At 35.2% G+C, this 22179-nt stretch overlaps 2 protein-coding genes and 1 pseudogene across 3 annotated transcripts; 1 reads left to right on the plus strand and 2 right to left on the minus strand.

Annotated features, from left to right (window-relative positions):
- Positions 1 to 2732: 2732 nt before the first annotated feature.
- LOC140886875 (MACPF domain-containing protein CAD1-like) lies at positions 2733 to 8380 on the minus strand (annotated as a pseudogene).
- LOC140888930 (uncharacterized) lies at positions 7992 to 18255 on the plus strand (the record flags this gene model as incomplete). Its single annotated transcript, XM_073296626.1, has 3 exons — positions 7992 to 8007; positions 17253 to 18034; positions 18217 to 18255. Coding segments are annotated over 3 exons (837 nt in total), but the record flags the coding sequence as incomplete, so codon positions are not given.
- LOC140886874 (serine/threonine-protein kinase STY13) lies at positions 9540 to 14321 on the minus strand. Of its 2 annotated transcripts, XM_073293780.1 has the most exons (7): positions 14063 to 14321; positions 13348 to 13613; positions 12535 to 12667; positions 12141 to 12336; positions 11526 to 11650; positions 11083 to 11241; positions 9540 to 10072 (listed from the first exon to the last, which is right to left on the minus strand). In XM_073293780.1, the coding sequence occupies exons 2-7, from the start codon at positions 13557 to 13559 to the stop codon at positions 9782 to 9784; spliced, it is 1116 nt and encodes a 371-aa protein (XP_073149881.1). In that variant the 5' UTR covers positions 13560 to 13613; positions 14063 to 14321; the 3' UTR covers positions 9540 to 9781. The 2 variants fall into 2 exon arrangements, with proteins under 2 accessions (XP_073149881.1, XP_073149882.1); XM_073293781.1 differs by lacking the exon at positions 14063 to 14321 and having other exon boundaries at positions 12535 to 12683; positions 13348 to 13487.
- Positions 18256 to 22179: the final 3924 nt, after the last annotated feature.

Consider the following 22179-nt stretch of genomic DNA (forward strand, 5'->3'; position numbering starts at 1 on the left):
GGCAATTTCTTATGATAGACGCGACTTGGAATGGTTCATTGATTTCCATTCTTTTGGCCAATAAGTCATGCAAGATGATTTGTATCTCTTGCACTTGACTCATTACAAGTTTTTGAGTCTACCATCTTGAAGTCCAGAAATTTGCCAACTACAAACTTCTTTATGCCGGCATCTTCAGTTTTGTACTTCTTTTCCAAAGAATCCATAATTCCTTGGCCGTCTTCACAGAGGAGTAAACACTATAGAGAGTGTCGAGGCCATTCAAATATAATTCCTGCAGAGAAAATCGTTGTGGTTCCATGCATCTATTGCTGTCCTTCTTTGTGTGTCAGAATCGCCTTCAACGACGACGGGGGGATCCTCCTTGAGAAATCTAGACAGATTAAGGGTGGTCAGATAGAACAGCATCTTCTGCTGCCAACGTTTGAAGTCGGCACCAGAAAACTTTGGCGGCTTTTCTCCATGAGCGGGGGCGGAAGCGAGCGGAGTGAATGAGACAGTAGACATCTTCAGAATCCGGGAAATACAAAGAATTTCGTCTTGCGATTGTTTGAAGGGTGTATTCCGAATTCTGAAAACCTTGTTTAAACAGCAGCAAACAATAACAGCGACAATAATGAACACAGGTCGAGGCGAGAGAAACTCTCTATCCGCCAAGACGAAATTGCTCGTTCCAAGTGCTAAACGTTAGCGGCAATCGTCTCTAAGATACAACGACTTTCGATCGTGATATAGCAGCACAGCAAATATCACGAACTTCAACGAACGAAAATATGCTTTAACTTTTCTTTGAGAAAGTGAGAGAGTTTTTGAGAATCAGAAATCTGAAATGTATGTTATCAGATGTTTCTATATATCATTTATATGTTATAACCACCATATATATAGTGGTTATACACAAAACAACGCGTTTTAAGGCATAAGGATGCAACCCATGACAGAAAAAATGCCAGAAACAGTCGTGACTGTTAGTTCTGCAGAAGGTGCGCTCGGGCGGTAATTTTCTACCGCGCGAGCTCGTGCGGTAATTTTTTAACCGCGCGGGCGTTGAACTCACTGTCTTGCATGTGCGGGTGCTGCGCCCGCGCGGTAATATTTTACCGCTCGGGCCTACTCCATAAAATAATAAATATTATTTTAAATAAATTTTATTCAAAAAGAATAATCGGATCAGAAGACCACACCACGCCGAGCCGAGCCGGCCGGCCGCGCGTGTTGTTGCATCGACTAGCGTCTTGCCCCTTTACAAAACATCTGGTGCCCTAAGGGCCCAATCTCATAGTCCAATGTTGGACTAATTAAGGTGAACAACAAATTGGAGTTGTTCCAATGTGGGACTACCATTTCCCCATTTCCCTCCAATTTATTTCACCAAAATTTTGAATTTTATAATACTTTGGACAAGGCTTTTACAAACAATTTGGGTTAATCAATTCAAACCCTTTCAAGCCCATTTCAATTGTAATTCATTCAATAATACAATTTCCAACAATTCTGTGAGATAAAATTGTTTTTTGTTGAGGATTTAGATGTTGCAACCGTAAATCATAAATGTTGATACATTGAATGTAATGTGTGTTTTCTCGAAAAAAAATGAGATAGGCATATATAAGAACTTGATAAAGTAGGTAGCAATAGTAGTATAAATTAGTGCACGGAGCACGTCTCCAAATTAAAACTCAAGAAGTCATTAATCATTGATAAATTCAAGCTCGCAAGCTAAATTATGTTTTGAGGTCCATCATCCAAATTTTATAATTGAGATCGATCGAGCGATTAATTTTATAAATGTAATTGGTAAGTTATACTTGATTAATATTAAAAACACTTCTTACGAAAAAAAATAAATTTATAAGATTATTCTACGGTTCGAATTTCTCAAAACCTCAGCCAAATAGACTCTTGTTTTATTTCAAAAACGAAAGAAAAAAAAATACATAAATGAATATGCTGCAGCCCCTTATTTTTGCCTTTGAATTTATTTATTTTTAAATCATTACTATCTTATCATAATAAAATCTCTTACTAAAATATCACTCATATTTACAAAACAGATATACCAATGGTTCTTTGGTGACTATTTGTCACATAAGCTTTATATTTATATTTTTTCATTTTTATAAAAATTTCACCCTTATTTTTAATTTTTGTTTTCTTAAACAATGAATTTTACAAATATTCAACACGGGAAATATTCACATAACCATGTGGATGTGCCAAGTCATCACATTTATATATTTGTTTTTTAGAGTAGGAAAGTTCCTAAATTCCGTAACCTAGCTAATCTGGCTACATAAATGGAAACAGGACAATTTTTATAGCACAGTGCAATTATAGGACCGCCCCCACACCACATTTTATAGAATGGGGTGATTTAGTAGAAGATTAATAAAAGGCTACTTGGTAGGCTAACTACATTATATTCCACCTACCACATCAAATAAGCCATTGACAATTAAGTCCTTGATCGGGACATTTTAACCTACGGTTGTAGTACTATTTAAATGATACATCTAACGATAAATATTTATTATAAATAAAATGTAAAATTCATTAAAAATCAATGCAGCATACATAGCAGGCCGCGGCGGGCACCCGGCTCGAACTTTTCGAGCCCCGTGATTCTTTGTCCATCTCCTTATCAGAATAATGGTAATCTTCTTCATACCTACGTATAACCATTTGGATGCATATCCGATTTTGGATATGAATAAGACATCTGCAGACGACATTTGTTTATACACCCAAAAACATCAAAGCGATCACCAGTTAAGAAAATTGTGTTCATCAGAAACCAGTCCCATGTAACCAACACCACACACACTCGTACAAACACAATTAACAAAGGATCAATGTACACTATATTTGCCACAAAGGCCAACTCGATCAGTAATTAAGTAACGAGTACTTCACTCTCACTACAATTCTCCCTTTCTCTACACCAAGCTTACCGCCCGTCACCAACCAGTGGCCCGGGCTATCTTCGGGTCCCTTTCTCATTTCAGACGTGTCTATAAATTTTGCCAACTTGTTCCCTGCGTAGTTTTCCCCCGAACTTGAACCCGACTCATCCTGATTTTCGACACTACTGTGTTTTTTCGACTTATCGTTGGGAACATGATCCCATAAAGATCTCCTCACCGTGCATCCGGAAGCCTCGAATACAAAAGCATCATATGCAAGACGTTTCTTGACCCAAAATCCCACACACCGAGTTGAGCCCCGGTGACAATGTACACACCCGTGAGATCACTGATTAAGGTTTCCGGGTTCTCGATTGGCGCGGTGCTCACATGGGAGAATTTTTTCCATTTTACGGGCTCGAACCATCTGCTGTCTTGTTCCTCAGGCCCCTGCCATTTTGGAGCACCTATTGCTATGTGTGAGTCCCAGTATGGCTGGAGGATCTTTGGAAGAGACACAAGGTGTTGAAGATGGACACTAAGCCGGTTTTGCTTCGTTCCTTCAAGGCACAATCGCATTCCAGTTACAGGTTTTCGGCCAACTGATACCTGTGTAATTCATATCAAGACAAGTTGCAAGTTTATCGATATGGCATATGCCAAAAAGAGGAAAAGAGTTCCAACTTTACAGTCAACTCTTAATGAATCGCTTATAGACTAACTTGCACGCAATGAATGCCATGAAAAGGATGCACTAATTCTTAAACCTTGATTTACTTGTACAACTTATTCATCCCTTTCAATTAATTTTGATCTTCGAAAAAAATTGAAACCTTCGGGCATGCAGTTTATATTAGCATTCATCAAATGATTTCATGTCAGGACGGTCTGCAGGATATTCTTTTGCAAGTTCCAGTTTCAATAAGCAATCCCCAAAGACAAATAAATGGATCAATAGAGGACATAGGACATACATGTTTACAATCATAAATAAACGCACACATACTTGCTCTTGGCTGACATATAGCTTTTGTCCCATCATGCTAAATTGTAAGGATGGGCAAACAGGTTCCTTTCTTGGTTGCCCAGGAAAAATATTCTGTACGGGGGCCCATACTCGAGGGACCTGAAACTCGAGAAAATATCTTAGCTCTTCAATCTGAGGCTTGTCTGCAAAAGATATTAATTGCGATCTTTCAGGCAAAAGGTTCCAACCAACACTGTTGAGTCACTGTAAATTCTTATTGGCTGGAGATAATCCAGAAGACAAAGACAAAATTTCTTACACTCAAGGTAGAGAGAGATCGCGCGAGACAAATGCTCCTTTCCTCTAACTCCATCAAGAAGTTCCGTTATTGGAAAGAATGACATTTCAATTACATCTGGAGAAGATGGGACCGTTCTTGCCCATTGGGTGTGGCTTTGCTCCAGATCATCCCCTCCCCTTCTTCTGAATATGACAGTAACATCCTGCACGAGATACAAAATTTCTTTAAGTGTCATTCCAGATAAGCGTTCCCCTCAATTTCGACAAGCATTCAACTTGCGAGAACAGATAAAGTTATTGACACCATATATTGCTAATACCCAACTTCGGTACCTAATTACATATTAGTATATTACACCAACAACAAAGTTTGGATTTCAGGGAGGTTTAAAAAAAGGATCGCACACCTACTCAAGAAGCAATCTATCATATTAAGGTACACAATTTGCAATTATTAGAAGATTTGTATTATTGAACCAGGAAAATCGACCTTACCATCCAACTTGCATTAGATTTTTCAGTAAATAATAAATAATAATGTGATCCAAGGATGCAACAAACCATGCGTCAAAGAATGCAAAATGTTATAATTCTAGCGCAACACTTTTTATTCATTTTAGTGGGATTGACAAATGTTCCAAGGTCGTCCTATTTTTACAGTATGCAGCTAAGTTTCATTCTCTCAGTTTAAGATCAACATATCAGCATTCGTAGTCACACAGCATGAGCAAGGCAAGTTTCCAAGTTCTCCGCGATTTATTTCTTGGATCACTAGTTGGTGTGCTATACAATGGTCAAACTCCACATCCTTACATAAGAGGGAGAGGAAGTGCAAAAACACAGTGAACAATTATCTTTCTGTTTCATGACGACAATAGGAAGGTTCTGCATACCTCTTTACCACTACCAGAGAGATAAGGTGCAGTAGCTGGCTGTGGGTATATCCCTTGGCTGTTGAACAGAGAAGGATCGGTGCCCTGAATTATTCAACGGGAAGGAAAAATGTGAGAGGAATGAAGTGGAGCTAGACAGATGAAAAAAAAAATGTACCAAAGATCAAGAAGCGTAAAACAAGAAATACAGTGGAACTAGCCTTATCCTTGAAATTTAATAGACCTGAACTTGCAAGGCCTTCTGTGCTTGAAAACCTTTGGTTTCCAATATCTTGAACATAATTCTTGATTTCCATCATAGACAGAGGTGATGATAGGTGCTGTTTGACATAGATTACATCTTTACCGCCAATAGTTACGGACGTAATAACATGTGTGCCGAAATTTTCAATGAAGCTGTACGAAGTTACAACAGTACAACAATTGAGGGTCGTATACTTTGTAAAAAGACATATGTGTATACAATATTGAAAATTTGTCCACCAGTCTATACCTCGCTAAAGCAGGTGGGTCCCATGATGTTGGGACTGCTCTTTTAAACGTTTTCATTCAAAACCATGGGAGATTTAACAAGTTGAATCTTAGCCAGTGGAATAAAATATCCATCCATGCAAAGAGATTTTGTGGCAGCAGCATCCACATGCTTAGAACCAGTGAAGCTGAATGCAGCATTGAAACTACCAAGTGGTGTATATCCAGAGAGAGCAGCCATTTTGTTAAAGTATTCTAACCATCTGCATTCATATTTCACTTATTAACCCGGAATGGGTAGTCGAAAAGCATCAAAAGTTGATGAATAACCGTACATTCATTATCAATTGTTACTATAGGATTTATTGGGCTCTATCCTAGTCAATGTCAATCATCACAATATTCATCAGATGAAGAGGTACAAGCATGAGACCAAAGGAAGTGTAGATAAAGGCTTGCAACTGCAATTTGTGAAATCTAAACGGACCAAAATAATGGAGAAAACGAGAAGTGTTCCTTAATCAAGTCAGACAAACAATAAAATCCATTCAGTACATGAGGACAAAACAAAGGCTTCAATTTCCATCATTACAAAGGTTCGCTGAAACAATCGTAGACATTGTCATGGAGGTGCATTTCATAGAACGGTGACGGTGACAGTCACGGATATTTTTTAGAGAAAAATATAAACATTTTGGAAAATTTTGGAAACATATTAATGAAGAAAATCAGAAAATTTTGGAGAAAAATTCAAAAAACCGTTCCTCAATGGCTGCAAAGGCCGAGAAAATGGTGATATTCCATCAAAAACAGTGTTATACTAATTCACCCATTTCAGTAAGGAACTTTCTCGCGGCAGCTACCATTTCCATTCCGGAATGGAAAACCATGATCATTAATCCTCAAACGCTCCCTGATCCATTCAAATTTTCATTTTAAATCTAATTAAAAAAATTGAAGCAATTATCTACCACAAATTTCGAGTTATGACCGTGAGAGACAATGTTTTCTTTAGCAATAGCTGTAGATGCAGTAAGGTTAGCTACGAGAAACTCAAACAACCGCGACATATTATCTCAAAGAAGCACAAGTTTTTCTGAGGCACATTTGGAGTGTCATACTCTAGAAAACAAACTCTTAGTAATTTATGGCATGAGAATCGAACTAGAATTGAAGTTATTTCGTGATTCTCACACGAATTTTCCATCACCAGGGGTGCTACTTATGAGGAATATAAGTCAGTCAATTGCCATATAGGACGTATCTCCAATTCATTTTGAAATTTATTCTTTCAGAATTCTTTCAGCTACCGTCATCTACAGAGGAATCTACTCCATGGATAAAGGTGGCTAAGTCCTTTATGTACCCATCTCCCATATTATTTTATAAGAACATTAATAAAACAACGGTGACATCATATTTCGGATTAAGGCTTGTCTGGATATGTCGATGACAACGAAGATGCGTAGAGAATGCAACTTTTCTGCTTATTATCCACCAAATGGAAAAACATCATAACTTTTTGAGTGTGTTTGCATTCATTCCCTCTACAATTCTTATTAAAGCTCTTATTGTTAGTTATTATAAATTTATTCTCAAATGGATTGTGATGTCAAAAACGATTTATACGATTCATGACTCTCAAGTGTAGGAAGGCCTGTCATCTCCTCCTGACTAGAACCAATATAAAAATTTCTACTCCTGATAAAATGTCAATTAAAACTTCAACTATTAGTCCTTAAACTGTTCTGGCTTCAGTCCACTGACTACACTCCTAATAATTCTGTTCATCTTACAATTTTTCAGATCCACTGTTCAGTCCTTCCTAAGAAAAATTATAATCTTTATCTTCTCTATATTCATATGACTTTGCTAATTAAAGTCCTAGCAGCATGATATAGGCATGTGATGGCATAAAGAGAGCAATGGATACACTTACTTACATTAAGAATAAGAGGGAGAGGGGTAAGTAGGGCTATCACCAATAAACTTCAGTTCAAAAATTTTTGCTTTGATTTCGAACACCTATCCTTTTCTTATCCTTTCATGGATATTATTGTGTTGAAACAAAAGGCATCATCCAGCAATCAACCTATAAGGAGGACCTATTTCCATCCGGATTGAAAAGAGATGGCAGAATTCAAAAAAAGTAATACAAGAAGACACCCAAAGATTACATTTTATCAACTGCTCACCTCAGTGTAACTGCAAACACCGAAGCCATCACGGCCTCTTGGCTCCTGCGAATTCTTGATATCCCTTGAAACATTTTGAACCACCAAGTCTTCGGTTAAGTATAGATTCCTGGCAAACTCTTCATCAATTTCCACAATTTTTGACCCAGCAACACCTTTACAATAAAGCAACCTCGTATCATAGTTCACGTCAAAACCCCTCCCCAATGCCTGCACCGAATTTACAGCTGTGTGCAAAGCTGCCGCATTTTCCCCCATATCATCACTCCAGCCTCCCCACACCTTCCCCACACCCACCAACAAAAACAAACAAATCCCTGAAATTCTCAGGACCTCGATATTACAATACGAATCCAAGAGATCCCACTTCTATTCAATCGCAAGAAAAAACACTTTCAGCAATCAAGATTCAATCTTTGCAATCAGGATTAAAAAAATACCCAATTCAAACTCAATCTCAAATGAGCGGAGCTCAGTAAATTTTCTTGCTCCAGCATACAGCAGAAAACGTAGAATTCAGCCATGAACTAAATCTCAACTCTTGCAGATCGGATAATCATAAAGCTCGATCTAACTTCGAACGGAAAAAAAAAATCTCTCTCTCTCAGAAATTAACAATATCCAAACGAATTTATATAACAAAACAAAACTCTTTCGATGGCGACTAGTGAAAAAATTCACCAAGAAAGATTGACTCCCAGAAAAAGTAGAAACCTTTTGAGTTTGAGTTAAATTTTCCTCACAGATCTTGAACCTTCTTATTTGCAGAATTTTTCAGGTTTCACTTGGGTCGCTAATCTTGATGTATGTACGTAACATATTAACATACATTGTGTGTACGTTTTTGTCTGACCACTGTGCGTTGACTGCGCTCTTTTCATTCACGAATTTCATCAGCCAAAAGCCCTTATCATCTGACCGTTGAATTGGATTCTTTTCACTATATCCAACGGAAGGGCCAGGAAAAACGAGTTGACTTTGACTCAATGGTGAGATGGAGTGCAAGTTGAAGTTACCGAATTTGTGGGCATTTACTTCATATAAACAAATATAAATTTCAAAAATCATCCCTTTCGTCACCCATTTATTACTATATCCAATTACATAATACATTAAACCAGTTTTTTTTCTGGTTTTTTTCCCAGTTAATACGGTTTGATTAGGTTGTCTTTTGCTATATTAATGCACAGTCAAAAACTAAACGTGAAGTGGGAATATTTTGTTTCCCTATTTTAGATGTCATTTTGTGAAAAAAGAAAGAAAAAACGGAGAATGGATCTATTGTGAAGACTGTCTTCAATCATTCTCGTATTACAATAAAATTAATATTTTTGACATCAAAAATAATATTTTTTATTAAATGATCCAATTAAAAACATTTGACTCACCTGAGTTTTTGTGTTTAATAATTCATCTAACATTAGTTTTTTGTGTTGAATGGAACGGTCAGATTTCTAATCTCCGTGTGATTTTTATTTTGGAAATAATTATGTCTCAACATGTACTGAAATACAAACACGCACACAGAAATTTTATTTAAATAAATAAATTTTTTTTTTTAAAAAAAAAAAAAAAACAATCGGGGGAACTTGGTGACAACTGGCATGTTACTTGGTTCCATTGCCCTGAAATGATAGAGAGAACTGAATCGCTGCGCAAACACAACTGGAATTTCTCAGTTTCACATCCTGCTAAAATGTGCCACAACAATCTAGGATAAACATTAGAGTCGTTCATCGAGATTCTACCTTTATAGTATTGCTTTATTTATTTAACTCTGATATTTATCAATACGTGTGAGACTCGTTGATCCATCCATAGGTTATAGTTTCACCACGTTGGCGCAGCTTTTATGTTGAGCATTTCGAGGAATTCATAGGAAAAAATGCTACATTCACCTAATGTAGATAACATTTAATAGGAGTTTCATGAACACCCATATAATACACAGGCTCTAAACCCTGGATTGAGTAAATCAAGCGTGTTCTTCTACTTTATTATCACTTGTCATATTCTTTTCATTAATCTTCATCAGATATAAGATTTACCCTGCTACTGCGAATTTCTGGCCTTTTTCACAGCAAAAAGTTGGCGAATAAAAGAAAATTTCCCTTTTGCTGGGGGAGAAAACTCAATAATGGCCCCATTGCTTGTAAATTCTGTCTCAGAGGAGTCAGATTCTGGCAAAGATGGAGAAGAGGGTTCCAGGGTAAAGAGAAATTCATTGATCATCCGAATGATCTGGCTGAAGCTGGGTCGCACGTTCGGATCCTCGACCCAGCATGAGTGGATTATGAAGGCAAGATCAGGTGGTGTGTCCCCTGGAAGAGTAGGCCGAGCTTGCTGCATTTTCAAATGAGAACCAATGCTGATCTGTTAGTACTTTTTAAACATTTTCCTTATAAACATTCAAAACATTCGAGTCATGAAAATAAGGAATTGATATCATTGATCATCGTTTCTTTCTCAGAAGTCTTCACCAGAGTTTTATAATTGTAACAGTCTAGTTGAGACTCGGACTTAAAACAGGGTCGGTCCTACCTACATAATAGAAGTATCCGTGCGTATCATCAATTATGACATCCCTACTAGAGCTGTCAAACGGGCCAACCCATTGCGGGGGGGCCGGCCCACCAAAAATCCAACTTTTGGCGGGTTGATGGCGGGCCGACCCACCATCCTGGCGGCTGAAAATCCTCAACCCAACCCAACCAAAGGTGGGTTGCGGATTAGGCGGCCGGCCCGCGGGTTGGCTCATGACAAATAAAAATAAATAAAAAATACTATAATTAATTATAAATATCATTTCATATATAAATATTAATAGAAACATATTAATAAAAAATTTAATTATTGATTTCATGTGTAAATTTTATATAAAGTAATTAATACAAAAAAATTCACAACTTTTATTAAAAAATACATATATCACAATAAAAATAAAAATAAATTATTAATTCTCCAGCCCGCGCGGGTCGCGGGCCTAGGCGGGTTGGCCCATCTAGGCCCACCTTTTGTTGGGTTAAAAAATTTTCAACCCAACCCACTTAAATTATGTGGCGGGCCGGGCCGACCCGACGAGCCTAACCCAAATTGACGGCTCTAATCCCTAACCAGCCAAAATAAATACTCTCAAGTCCAAATCCAACTTTTAGATTGGTCTTCTACCACCATGTCTTTCAAAGTATCTTACAATGATAAAATCCCAAATTATTTATCAGCTTCAAATATCAAACTATAAGTTGCACAGGACTCAAATATCTCCATGCAAATAATGGCATGTGGTCAGGAAAAAATCACAAGTAAAAAATGAACTGTTTCATAAATTTGAAAAGGCTAGCTCATTTCTGCACCTTAAAAGCAGCTGCATATGCGGCCTGCAAATTTGACATCCCCTCAAATGGCATGCGATTTGTCAGCAGTTCCCAAAGAACAATGCCAAAACTGTAAACATCAACTTTGTTATTGTAGTGCTTCTTTTCCCCTTGTCGAAGTGTCACAGTACTGTACAACTGGAGAGTTTGGTGGAACCAATCAGTGGGCTCATCTTATAAGCAGATTTTGGCTTAACCATATGAAGATTTGAAAATATAAGAAGAATTGCTTAAATTTATGACTTGAATATAATTCTATTTTGGAAATTTCTGTTTTTGCCATGTAAAAATACCTTGGAATTAATATTGTAAAGATTTAAAAATGAATAAATAGAGAACGAGGAAAATTTGGCCAAAAAAAAAAAAGAAATATGAATGTATCATAACATTTTATCATGATAGGTAAAATAAAAATTGCATACCTCAGGGGCCATCCAGCGGTATGTCCCAGTTTCCGCAGTCATCATTTCAGTAAGAGACTCTTCTCTTGCAAGACCAAAATCAGCAAGCTTCACAGATTTCTGATTCTCCGTAAGCAGCAAATTGTCTGTGCCATTGGAAAAAGGATTGAGGGCAGTCAAATTACAGGCACATAGTCACAAAATTGTGACAAAGAATCAAATTTTGAATGATCCTAAATAAGAAGATTAAGGAAGTGTTTTCAAAAGATTATGCTTTTGTAGACGTGATTAAATTTATAGATTATGAAAAAGTTAAGAAAAATCAAAAGTTTAGTGTTTGAAAACAAAAGTGAAAAGTTCAAAATCAAAGTTGAATAGTGTTTGATAAATAAGTGATAAAAGAGTGATTTTAACATTAACCTTTTTATTAGAATCAATTTTAAAGAATCATAATCAACATATGACTAGTTTTTGGATTTCAATTAAGTTAAACATAAGCCAACACATAATTTGGGTTTAAGAAACATACAAAAGTGATTTTTTTAAGCCAAAATCTAACAATAACTTTTTTTTAGTGATTGCAAACACTCTATAAATATCTCAAACACTTTGCTAATTCAGAAAGCCACAAGATACCAGGTTTTAAATCTCTGTGAATAATGCCATTCGCATGTAAACAATCCATGGCTTGAGCAATATCAAGAGCGAAACTTAATGCAACATGCAGGTCCAACTGGTTAGGACGTATGCTGCTGAGATATTTTCGAAGAGACATTCCAGGTAACAACTCTGTTACTATCACCATAATGGGATCTTTACACGCTCCGATAAACTGCAAGAACAAAATCATGACTAGAAGATGGAAAAGCAAAGCAAAGCAAAAAATTTAATTTGTAGCTCAGTGCAGATAAAGCTATGTGAAATTTGATTTTAAACAGAAGTATCAGTGTCAAGGGAGACAAATTACTCTCAAACAAAAAATGAATTTGAAAGAACAGTGTCACAGTCTAATTTTACCAATTGCTCTCACCTTAACAAGATTTTCGTGCTTTACTTTTGACATCATTGTGACTTCCCGAACAAAGCGATCCTCCAGGACAGCTCTCTCTTCCAAAGTATTACCACAATTGAGAACTTTAATGGCAACAATTCGGTCACCATACCTGTGAAGGAATTGCACTAATATCCACTTAATTAACGTTGGATTTCAATCAAACAAAACCACCAAAGAAAACATAGCACAAGAAAGCATGCTGCAGCCAACCTGACTAGCTAGTGAAGTTTGCCATTCGAGCATGAACTGCGAATGGAACAATAAACTAAACCTTGTCCTACTACACCACCAAGTGGCAAGTGTCCTCGTAAGGAAACTCAATCTATTTAGTCTTATAAAGCCACAGTTTGATTCCTTTGGAAAACCGAAGGGATTCAATCACACCTGAATCCGATGCATTGATATGTGGCTAATGTGTGTGCGCACAATAAAATGCATAGTAAATTGACCATCTGTTTCTTCATCTAATTTTTATGTGCCCTTTTGCATCACAACTGATGATTATTCTTCATCTGATCCCTTTCCCAAAAGGAAGGTCACAGCATCATCACTAACCTGTATCATATCTAATAGCATATACAATATGCGGGATTGACCATATGAATATGTGAAACGCATACAGTAGAATTGAAAGGTTGTGTTCCTTCAGAACAAACTATGACATCATCACCACAAATGAACAAAATCATAAACTACGTTCACATCGTTCTCAACGGGCCAGAAAATAACCGAAAGATGTATAAATATTGTGACTGATGTTATGAACTATCAACACATGGACAGACCTACCTTCCTTTATAAACTTTTCCATGGGCCCCCTCACCAATTTTTGACCCAATAAACAGGGATTTAGCATCAATTAGCACTCTCTCATCAATGGATAAATCCATAGGGGCCAGTGTCGATCCATTCTGTGATGAAATTCCTTCAACTGATCTCCGGCCAGATTTCTCGCCCTCCACCACCTCTCTGTATCCCCCGTTCTTGACACCGCAGTTCATGTTATCGACGGTCAACCAATCCCCGACCCCGAGTGATTCATCATGAACTCAGAGCTACAATTATTTTACAGGAAAATTAATACTACCTTGAAACCTTAATTCAAGAAAATCCAAACACTGTTTCTTCACACTGGTAAATGGTAAACACTACACAGCATACACTTCAAGAAGCACATAAAATCATCATAAAAAAATGCGGTATACTTCAATAACAACTTAATTAAAGGTCACTCTTCTAAACAACTTTTTCTTCTCTTTTCTTTTTGACTTACTCTTTTATATTGATAACTGAAAACTAACCCTCCGATGACCCAAAAAGATATCATCGCCCCGGAAAACCATATCAATCAATTCTGGGAAAAGTTAACCCTGAACACAAATTCGAGAAAAAAAATGAACTTGGAGGTGAAGCTTTACTGTAAGTCAAATTATGATTAAGACCCAGAAAGCAAAAGGGGAAGGAAGCCCTAAAATGAAGCAAAGGCAAAAAAAAAAAGACTTACAACTGCAATCACTGTCGTGTACACACAAAGAAACGCAAGAAATACGAATACAGATGAAGTAAACGATGGAAGTCGTGAATATTTAAAAAATTCGAAGCTAGAAAATGATCCAATTCAGCATAAAACCCCCAAAATTTCTGCGTTCGATATGAGAAAATCGTCGCGAGTCAGAGTGGGGTTTTGAATTCTGAAGCGTGGGGTGAATGCATTGAAAAGTGGTGTCGGCTTGGTAGCGTTGTTTTCTGGAGTTGAGGTTGCTGCTTCGGAATTCATTCGCATGCGTACAAATTACGATTTTATACTTACTAATTTCATCGCAAATATCATATATTATTATTAATCCTAAAAATAAAATATATTTGAAAACTAATTTAAATAAATGTTTAAATTACCATGGTAAGAGAAACAAAATATAAAAAATTGTACTAATATACGAAATTTTTTTTTTAGGTAATGCGTTTCTTTTTTTACTATCATTTCAAGATATAGTGTAGTGCACAATAAGGCCATTTTAGTGCAATTATTGTAAACTGGCAATTACTAGGATGATTAATGTGTTTTGTCTTTATAAATGTGTTCGATAATCAGTATTTATTATTATACATAAATCATAAATTAATATTAATAATATTGTAATAAAATTAAAGGCGGAATAAAACAAGGCACCACTTGTTAATGTCAAAGGGGGAAGTTGGAAAATAGTAACACTAACAGCGACCTGCTAACAGTTTAAATAGAATGAGGAGGAATTAGAATATATATATATATATATAATATATATTGAAATTAATTATCAATATTCTTATTGTCATATTAGTTGAATTAAAATGCAAGTGGTCACCATTAGACAAGACTTTGGAGTTTGGATAACTCAACTTATTATACCCATTACACAAATTTGTCTAAAAAAAGAATATACTATGTATTTTATAATATAGTATTTATAGCCTCCAAAAGTTAATATATTATTTATTATTTTGTGATAGTACTTGAAGTTTATCGCCTAGTGGACATTAATAATTGAATTCGATCATGGATATGACATAATTGGCATATTCTCGAGTTCCATTTATATACTACTTTTAAAATGAATTATTATTCTACAATTTCCTTTCATTATAATGATTGTCACAAAAAACGTGGATAATATCATAATGATTATATATTAACAAAATCATTATGTTTCATACATTAGTTTTTAATAAACTTTTATTTTTATATTTTCAAGTCTAGTTACACGAATAATATTTATTTTTATGTTGTAGTTAGACAGTCAAAACTGATAAATTTGATTTTTAGCATGAAAATGATAGAATAAATTTTTTTTTAGATATACAGATATATTTATTGGGTTTTCACAAATTCTTGAGAGAGAATGATACCTCGTGCTGATAACTGATAAGCCGCGTTAGTTCGGCCCATTTGAGGAACGACCCACAGACCATTTGAGGTGAATGCAATCCCAGTCCATCTGGAAGAGGTTGGTTGGCCCAAAAATCAGCCGAGCTCCTAACCCGAGGCCCAACGAACTTCTGATTAGAAATGTCAATTTGAGTCCCATCATCCCACAGTTCACTAGTGCCCAGCTCATGAGCTCACGCAACCGTGGCTCCTTTATCACGTGGTCCTAATTTATCTCGTGTTTACTTGTGAAAATAAATATTTTCTTAAATACATAAGTCCGTTAATAATTAGATTTAGACATGATTTATTTGGTTAACGAGATCTTATATTTAGGATAGTGTCTAATTCATCCATCTAATGGTATATCTCAATACATAGGTATAATTAATGTCGTAGAACTGATGTGTAGGTTGATGGTCTATACCCATTTTTTTAGTCATAGATGAAAAGAAGAGTAAAAAAAACTGCTAACACATCCTTCATCCCTTCTGTCATAGTTAAATGGAAAATTTGTGATTTTTTTAAATTACCATTCGAATCACAATCTTAATCCGTTAATCTAAACATATCATTATTTATCCAAAACCCGTGTATCAAAGTGTTTAGTTTTTTTTTTAAAAAAAAATGTTCGAGTAAAGGTATTTTGCTAACTAACCTGAGATTCAGTGGTCATATAACAAAACACGGATAATTTCATCATATCTTTGCAGGCAGTATCTCAATGATGTATTTAAGAGTGGATATTTATCAATATTTGTGTAGTTCATTTAAAAACTAGCAGCACACATGTATCGATAGATTTCAACTCTTAAATCTGCATTGAACAAGTGTTTTTATCAGTGTTCTAAAAAGCGCGCTTAAGTGCCGATTAAGCGCGATTAAGCGTGGAGCGTGGAAAAAAAGCTCCGCTTTGAAGCAAAGCGGGAATAAAGCGGTCAAATCATAGTTTGACTGGATTAAGCGTAATTAAGCGAGCTTAAGCGTGATTAAGTGTGTTTTTTTATATTTTTTTAATTTTGAAGGTATGTATGTTTTTTTAAATAATAAATTAGTTTTAGAATTTAGATGTTTATTTTTAAAATTTTAATTATGATTAAGCGTATCTGATAATGATTTGGTCAACATTTAACATTTTTTATATGGTCTAATTGCAAAAACAACTAAAGATTGTAATTTTGAGATTTTTATTATTTTATAAATATGAGAATAAATGCATTAGACTTAAATTTATCATATTTATGAATTATTTTATCTATTTATTGGTTGGAGATAATTAAAATTACACTAAAAATAAAAAACTTTTTTTCACGCTTAAGCCCTTATTAATCCCGCTTAAGCCTGAAAAGCTTGGAGCTTGTCATCCACGCTTTGGACCGCTTCGCGCTTTTTAAAACCTTGATTTTTATATAACTTACCACAAAACATGCACTTGGTCAAGTATATCATGCAACACTTTACAAGGGGCAAAAAACGGCGGGCCAGAGGTTTTGAAGCTTCAAAATGCCAAATAATCCAGTCATGGAGTGTGGTGCAATGCACGTAATTGTTATTATTAATAATAAAATCACAAATAATTAAGACGTGATAATTACTACGTTTAATATATATATATATATATATATATCAAGGTCCGCGCTCGATTTCTGAACACTTCCATTATATAGTACTGAATGAATCAAACGTTGGAAGCAAAAAGTTTTATGACCTTTCATTTGCATAATCGGCATTAATAAACTTGAATCTTTAAAGTAAAATATTATGCCTGCCAAAAGACGTTACCGGAAAACTCCGCCGCCGTCGCCGATCCCAACCGGTGAAGGCTCCCGGTCCGCCGCGGGTCCGGTTTTGTCCGACTACATAGACAAATCAACAAGAGTCCCCGAGTTAACTCTTCCTCAACACGTGCGTCGGCGTGAACTGGAGGAAATCAGTTACGGCTCGCTTCTGTTCAGAGACAACGAGGCTGTGAGAAGTTTTCTTAGATTGGCTAGGGAAAAGGGAGTGTTCCGGATCGGCGATCACGGGATTCCGACGGAGGAGCTGAGGCTGGCTCTGGCTCATAGCGACCGGATCTTCTTCGGATCTGCGGTGGAGTGTTTAACAAGTTACGGGGATCACGAGAAGCTCGTGTGGCGTGGCGATGATCACGGCCGAGAGATGATGGAGGAGGCTGGCCGCGCCGTGAATATTGGAGATGACAATCTTCGGAACCTCTGGAAAACCATGGAGAATTTGGCTGGTAAAATGGAGGAAATCGCGGGTGAATTGGCTGAGGTGATTGATGAATATTTAATGGACACAAAGCAATCGAGAATGGTGATGATCGTCACTGGATTAATGGAAAAGCCCAATTTGAGCATTCACAGATACCATCGAGCCAACATAATCGATCGAATTTCGTCGTCGTTGATGGACGAAACAATTAGTGGAGATCAATCGGGGCCATATGCATTGAGCCTGCATGTTTTGCTGGAGTCGGGGGAGTTGTGTGTGCAAACAGAGGATGGGAAATTGTTATTTGGCACCAGTGCTGATGCCATTGTTGTCACCATGGGGAAGCAGATTGAGGTGAGCTTGTTGGGTTGTTTGATCTTGCTTAAAACCCCCTCTTTTTTTCTTTTTTTTTTTTTCTATTGGTCTCCTTCATATTATTTATTTATTACATATGGGTGAAATAAATCTTGATCTTGATCATAAATATTAGGGAAAAAAACAATTGTCATGAACTTTATTTTTTTCTATTTAATCAGGCATCATTTGACTCTTGGAATAAGATGGATCATACATAATATGAAGACGACTAACTAATCAATATATTTGATAAGATAATGGTGAATGACATTTATCATTTATAGAATTTGAGTTAGTAGCAATGATGGGCAATCAATCAATGTCTTATCATTTGCATCGAGCAGAAAGAAATAAAATCCAATACCACATAATGTGTTTATGTTATCAGCCCGATGTTTTTTATATTCAACTCAATCAAGGAGGATTTAATTCAATATGAGTCACATAAAGTAGGTAAATATTTGGTCAGTTTTCATGTGTTCGATTCTTCATATCAACAATTTTTTGGACTAGCCTATTGCACATAGGGATGTGAACGAGCCGAGCCGAGCTTTTGAATGTTCAAGCTCGGTTCATTTATAAACGAGCCCGAGCTTATTTAACGAATATATTCATGGATCACGAGCTTATTCGAGCTTTTATCGAGCCTAAACGAGCTTAATATATTTAAACTATAAATTTAAATATTCATTAAATTAATTAAAAACTAAATTATATATTTGAAAAAAATATAATATTATTATTAAAATTTGTAATTTTATTCTAATAAATTAATTTTTATATATTTTTCATAAGTAAAGTGTAAATTTATAAATTAAATATCAATACTATTATTTTTTCGTCTAAGAGATGACTTACGACCTTGTTAGCAAGCCTGTTAACGAGCATGTTCACGAGCTAACGAGCCGAATATTGTAAAGCTCGAGCTTGGTTCGTTTGCCTTAACGAGCCTCATTAAACGAGCTCGAACGAGCTTTTAACGAGCCGAGACCCGAACAATTCGCGAACTGTTCGTCTCATTTACATCCCTAATTGCACAAGACTTGTCGCTTTGCCCAGTGCAGTTTACCTAACTAGCGTAATTTGCAGGTTATTGCGTTTTATAAAAGTTTAATCGATACATATCGAAAAATAACAAATGTGTATTCACACGTCATTAGGGGAAAAAAAAACAGATAAGTCACATAGGCAGCCCAATTGAAAATAGAAAAGGGAACCAAGAGAGTAGACTACCTATCACTTCAAAAGATTTGGGTTCACGTTCCAAGTTTGAACATGAAAACAATAATGGGCTCAAAAGTTCAGCCCCGTGTGGACAGAATATGGATGGATTGAGTTAATTCTTCTTTTATTTAAGTCAAATCTTTCACTCAATAGAGTAGGCTTAATTAGTAGACATGGTTTGTAATGACTAAAATTTTGAACTTAACAATTTTTTTTTTTTAAACGCAGGAATGGAGCCATGGGAGATTCAAGTCTGCTAACGGGGAACTAATGTTCAAGCCATATCTTCACTCGAACAAACCCTCGTTTTCTATCGAACGAAAATGGTCATCTTCGAACTCGAAAGCTGTTAACAAGACAATTTCCCTTGCCAATCAAATCATGATTCTACTCATTTTTTCAGTGCTCTATAGATCATTTGTTTATCTTTATTTTTGAGTTTGATCCCTATTTAATTAAAAATTAAACTTGTGCTCGAGGTGAGGTTATATATTATTTTCGTGGTCGGAAATATAAGCAAAGAGCTAATATTATAGAATAATATTGTGTGATGGGTGGTGTTAATAAGAGTGTGGTATTTAAACATATTTTCGAAAGTTTGTATATATATATTTTTTTCCTGAAATCGATTTATTTACACCCATAATTTCTTCAAATAGGACTAAGATTGAGAAAATTAAGGTTGAGATTTGAGAAGTGAAATGTGTTTGCAAGGGCATGCCGCATGCAAGTAAATTTCGGCCCTACTTACATATTTATTTTTTTGAAAAAGATGGAAATAGCTATTTCAAATTAAATTCAATAAACAGCATGATTGCAATGTAAGCATAAATGATTGGAAGGCAGTGGGTACAAATTGATAACTACTTTATAATATGTGGTCCGTGGAAATTAAATATATATATTATTTTCAAATCGTGTCTGAGTTGGTAGAGTAAGTTAACATAAAAAATTTACCAACGTGTATCGAAGAGTAATGGGTAATGGTTGCGGGTTTCTACAAAACCCATAACACTATTACATCAATCTCTAAGACAACACCTCAAGCCCAGACCCACGTATGTACGACTACACGATGGACTCATATTACAACTGCTTCGTATTTGTCCTTTTTTATAAAAATAATTAACTCAAGTTACTATAAAAAAACTCATTGAAATCATTATAAAATCATTTTTAACTCTTCAATTTTTTCCATGTTTGATAAGTACATCACATATGTTATATATATATACATAATTTATGTCTAATCCCATGAGATTATATGCACTACTAGTTAAAAATAATTACAATAACCAACATATGATTTTTTTTCTTTTGAGCACTTTACAAAAAAAATAAATGAGATGCTTTCATTTTATTGTTGATATGGATATCAAATTTTTTAAATTATTTTTAGTGAATTATATACAAAATTTTAAAAATAAAGTATTTGAGAAATTTAACCTATCGCAGGGTAGGCTATCTTATAAGATTCTATGTCACCGTACTAGTAGAATTTGGTGTGTTGCGCACAGAGACGAGAATTAATAATTTCATTGACTTTAATCATCAGCGCACGTGTACGTGGAAAGGCCACACGAGTGCACACAGTACAAAATGTCTCCTCCATGTCTTTGCCTTCTCTCAGTGTTTTGTTTATTTATTTATTTTATTTTTTTGTCTTTAACATTTATTTTATGAATTTATCCACATCGAAACCAGTGATTAGTTTTTTAATTTGAAAGCCATCTATAATTAAATTACCGGCTCTTTGCATTCTTAATTACTTTCCCAACTTTTTAAATAAATTTTCTAGTATATTAGTGTCTTCTTGTCTAGACTTAAAATTTTTTAGAACTTTAATATAAATTATTTTAATTAAAAATATAAATATAAAAATAATTTACATTCAGTTAATAAATGTTTTAATATGATTAAAAAAATTCGAAAATAATTATTGTATTTGATGATGCGATATGTTGATAAAATAATAAATAATTTTAAATATAAAAACTCAACTATATGATAGAAATATGCGAAAAAATATGACATTTTATCTATCGGCGAGAAAAATGTATGCGAAAGTTTCTGTGTATTGTGACATAAGTGTAACCTACGCGAAGAGTCTCCATGAGATAAAGTTCACCAACTCTTTTAATTTTTCTTTAAAACAAAAGGTTTTTCCAAACCCGATACCCATCCCGTAGGAGAAAAAAGGGACTCGGACCCAGACCCGCCCGCCTCTTTTTTTGCCCCGTCCCGCTCCGCATTAAAACCCAGCGGGTCTAACCCAATTTGGACCTGTCAACCCACTTTTCTTTAATTTTAATTTTTTTAATTGAATTATTATTTAGTATATATACATACATGCATATATATTAAATGAAATATATATAATATATGTAAGTACATATTTAATTATATATTATATATATAACATATATAACGATGGAATTTGGGTCATGTTATCATGTTAAAGATGATGGACTTTAACTTAATTCAACCTCAAACACTTAACATACCCCCAACACACCCATGATGAAACAATTGGAGTTTGAAGATATTTAATGGATGACTCAACTATGGGAACGTGCAACCCAACTATAAAAAGTTCAACACATAAACGATTATGTGTTGGAATTCTCATAGTTGGACCACCCGTTCTCATAGTTGGGCCACTCATGAAATATCTTCATCTTCCAGTCGTTTCATTCATGAGCGTGTGAAAGTGTGTTGAGATGTTCCACATCAGTTAGATAATTCCTAGCTAGGAGTTTCTTTTATAGAAAGGACAACTTTTGTCCTTGAGATAGTAGAGATGGAGTTAGGTCAAAGTTCAAAATTTTAAAATATAAATGTTTTTTTTTTTTTTTTTAATAACGAGAAGAGCTTGACTACGTTCACATATATTTCTGGAATTAAAATATCAAATTTGG

This window comes from Henckelia pumila, chromosome 3 (assembly GCF_033568475.1).
Source record: "Henckelia pumila isolate YLH828 chromosome 3, ASM3356847v2, whole genome shotgun sequence".
Taxonomy (NCBI): Eukaryota; Viridiplantae; Streptophyta; class Magnoliopsida; order Lamiales; family Gesneriaceae; genus Henckelia; species Henckelia pumila.